Source organism: Chiloscyllium plagiosum, unplaced genomic scaffold, assembly GCF_037043375.1.
Source record: "Chiloscyllium plagiosum isolate Xiang-an unplaced genomic scaffold, Cpla_swu_hap1 HiC_scaffold_36, whole genome shotgun sequence".
NCBI lineage: Eukaryota > Metazoa > Chordata > Chondrichthyes > Orectolobiformes > Hemiscylliidae > Chiloscyllium > Chiloscyllium plagiosum.
The window spans coordinates 64172891-64175591 of NW_028270174.1; the positions used below are offsets into that span (position 1 = coordinate 64172891).

General features: G+C 52.8%; 1 protein-coding gene across 1 annotated transcript; it reads right to left on the reverse strand.

Moving 5' to 3' along the window:
• Window positions 1-1587: 1587 nt before the first annotated feature.
• LOC148139972 (uncharacterized) lies at window positions 1588-2487 on the reverse strand. The gene has a single exon (XM_087979831.1). It carries the CDS (start codon window positions 2419-2421, stop codon window positions 1588-1590), a length of 834 nt encoding a protein of 277 aa, XP_087835957.1. The 5' UTR covers window positions 2422-2487.
• Between the last annotated feature and the right edge of the window lie 214 nt (window positions 2488-2701).

The window sequence follows — 2701 nt, forward strand, 5'->3', positions numbered from 1 at the left end:
TCTGTCCCCCCTTTCTGACCCCCCTCTCTCTGTCCCCCCGTCCCCCTCACTCTGACTCCCCTCTCTCTGTCCTCCCTCTCTCTGTCCCCCTCTCTGTCCCCACATCTCTCTGCCCCCTCTCTGTACCCCTCTCTCTGTCCCCCTTCTCTCTGTCCCCCTTCTCTCTGTCCCCCCGCTCCCAGTCCGCCCCCTCTGTCCCCGTCTCTTTACCCCTCTCTCTGCTCCCCTCTATCTGTCCCCCCCCCTCACTGTCCCCCTCTCTCTGTCCCCTCGCTCTCTCTGTCCCCCCTCTCTCTATCCCTCTCTCTCTGTTCCCCACTATCTCTGTCCCCTCTCGGTCCTCACGCTCTCTCTGCTCCCCCCTCACTGTGTCCCCCTCTCACTCACTCCTCTCTCTGTCACCTCCATTTCTGTCCCGCCGTCCCATCCTCTGTCCCCCACTCTCTCCATCCCCCACTCTCTGTCCCCTCAACTCTCTCCCCCTCTCTCTCTCTCCCTGCTCCCTGTCCCACTGCTCCCTGTCCCTCGCTCTCTGTCGCCCTCTCTCTGTCCCCATCTCTCTGTCCCCCTCTCTCAGTTCCCCCTTTCTCTCTTCCCCCCTCTTTGTCCCCCTCTCTCTGTCCGCTCTCTCTCTGCCCCCTCTCTCTGTCCCCCACCCTCTGACCCCTCTCTCATTATGTCCTCCCTTATTTCTCTCTCTCTCCATCACCTTAACTCTCCCTTGCCTCTCTGTCTCTCTCTCTCTCTCTCTCTCTCTCTCTCTCTCTCTCTCTCTCTCCCTCTCTCCCTGCTCCTTCACTCTCTCTCCACCTTCTCTCACTATCGATCACCCTACCTCGGTCTCTCTTTCTCCCCACATCCATCTTTTCTCTCTGACTAAATCTCTCTCCCTCCTGCCCCTCCCTTCCTCTCTGACGTAGTCTGTCTCCCTGACGCGTTACTCTCCCTCTGATCCAGAGACTGGGGACGGGGGTGATGGTTGGTCCTGTGGCTGCATGTGGGTGGAGGGGTGGTTGTGAGATGATAGAGAGATGTGGTAGGTGGGACGAGGGGGAAAATGGTGTAGAGACGGAATTTCGGGAAGGAGACAGAAGGCAGGAGAGAGAGAGAGAGAGAGAGAGTGCAGGGGAGGGGGAGAGGAAAGAGTGGAGGTAGGTGGAGAGAGTGGGGGAGAGGAAATGGGGAGGCCAGGTTGGAATGGCGGAACAGAGGGAGTTAAACCCAGCTCCTGAGCTCAGGGCGCGATGCCGTCCCCTTCCCTGAGGACCAGGACTTGGTGCTGAGTCTGTCTCTCTCCAGCTCAGCTTCTCCAACACAGAGACACACAACAACATCGGTCACTCTGCTGCTCGGCACGCTTTAATCAACATTTTTACTGTTTACAAATGGAAGACATGGATACAGTCAGTGGGATGGTGCCTTTTCTCACTGGCCCATGAGTTGTGAGAAACATTGAAATGTTTCCCTGTAACCCCCCTGTGGGATAAGGATGGACAAACCCGCGCTACCCTCAGTCTGTTGCCATAGCAACAGGCTGCTCCATCGCTGAAACATTGAACTGAAATGAGAAAATCCCGGATGGTGTGATTAATGAGGGAATTTGATGGATGGATGGATTTGGGTGAAGGGATATTTCAGCACATTCTTCAGCTGCTGCCTGAACTTAGTCTGGGTCACGGCATAAATCGCGGTGTTTGTGCAGCAACTGAGGAGCTGCAGCATGAAGCTCAACTCCTGCACAAACCAATTGAGATACACAGACCGATACCCAAAATACCACATCCGGTTCCATATAGAAAACAGCATTAACGTTGACCATAAAAGGATGAAATTGGCCGAGATCACAAACAGGAGAATGATGGATTTTTGTCGGTTTCTCATTTCTGTGTCAGACTGACCGTCCCCATTGGTGTGAGCGCGGAGTCTCCTGCGGGCTCTGCTGGACACTAAAATGTGTCTGACGGTGAGAACATTGAGCAGCAGAATCAGGAGAAATGGGATACACGGGGTTAGAATGTGGTGGAGGAACTCAATTGTGGCCCAGACACTGGAGTTTTGAACAGCGAATGTGACATCACAAAACCATGGGCGGTTTCCCAGCCGATACCCAGCCGTGAGCATAAAATACCAGAAAATGTTCTTTAAACAGCTCAGCACAGTCACTGCTCCCAGAACCACAGCCGCCGTTTTCTCACTGCAATATTTACTTTTCAGCTTCTGGCAACAAATGGCCACAATCCGATCAAAGGTGAAAGTGACGGTGAACCAGACAGAGCAGTCAGTGGCTGTATAAAGCAGGACAGCGTGGATATTACACACGGGGACGGTGTACATCAGGAAATAAAACTGTTCCCGATAAACAATGGGAATGTGTCTCAGGATCAGGTCGAGGATAATGACCAGGAGATCCGCCGCTGCCATGGCCCCCAGGTAACGTCTGACACATGGAGACAATCCACAATCTTTATAAAGCAGGACGTAGATGGTCACTACGATAACTGTGAGGAAGGAAAACAAACCCATTATCCATCAGCCTGGAGGCAAAGGGACCCGTTTGATTGGGGACTCAATGACATTTTCAAATGTGTCCATGTATTCAGGGATTTATTAAAATAATTGGAGCTGGAATAACAAATGGGAAGGTCAGAATTACTGACAAAAATGTGACATAAACCACAAGAAACCCTCCCTCCCCAAACAC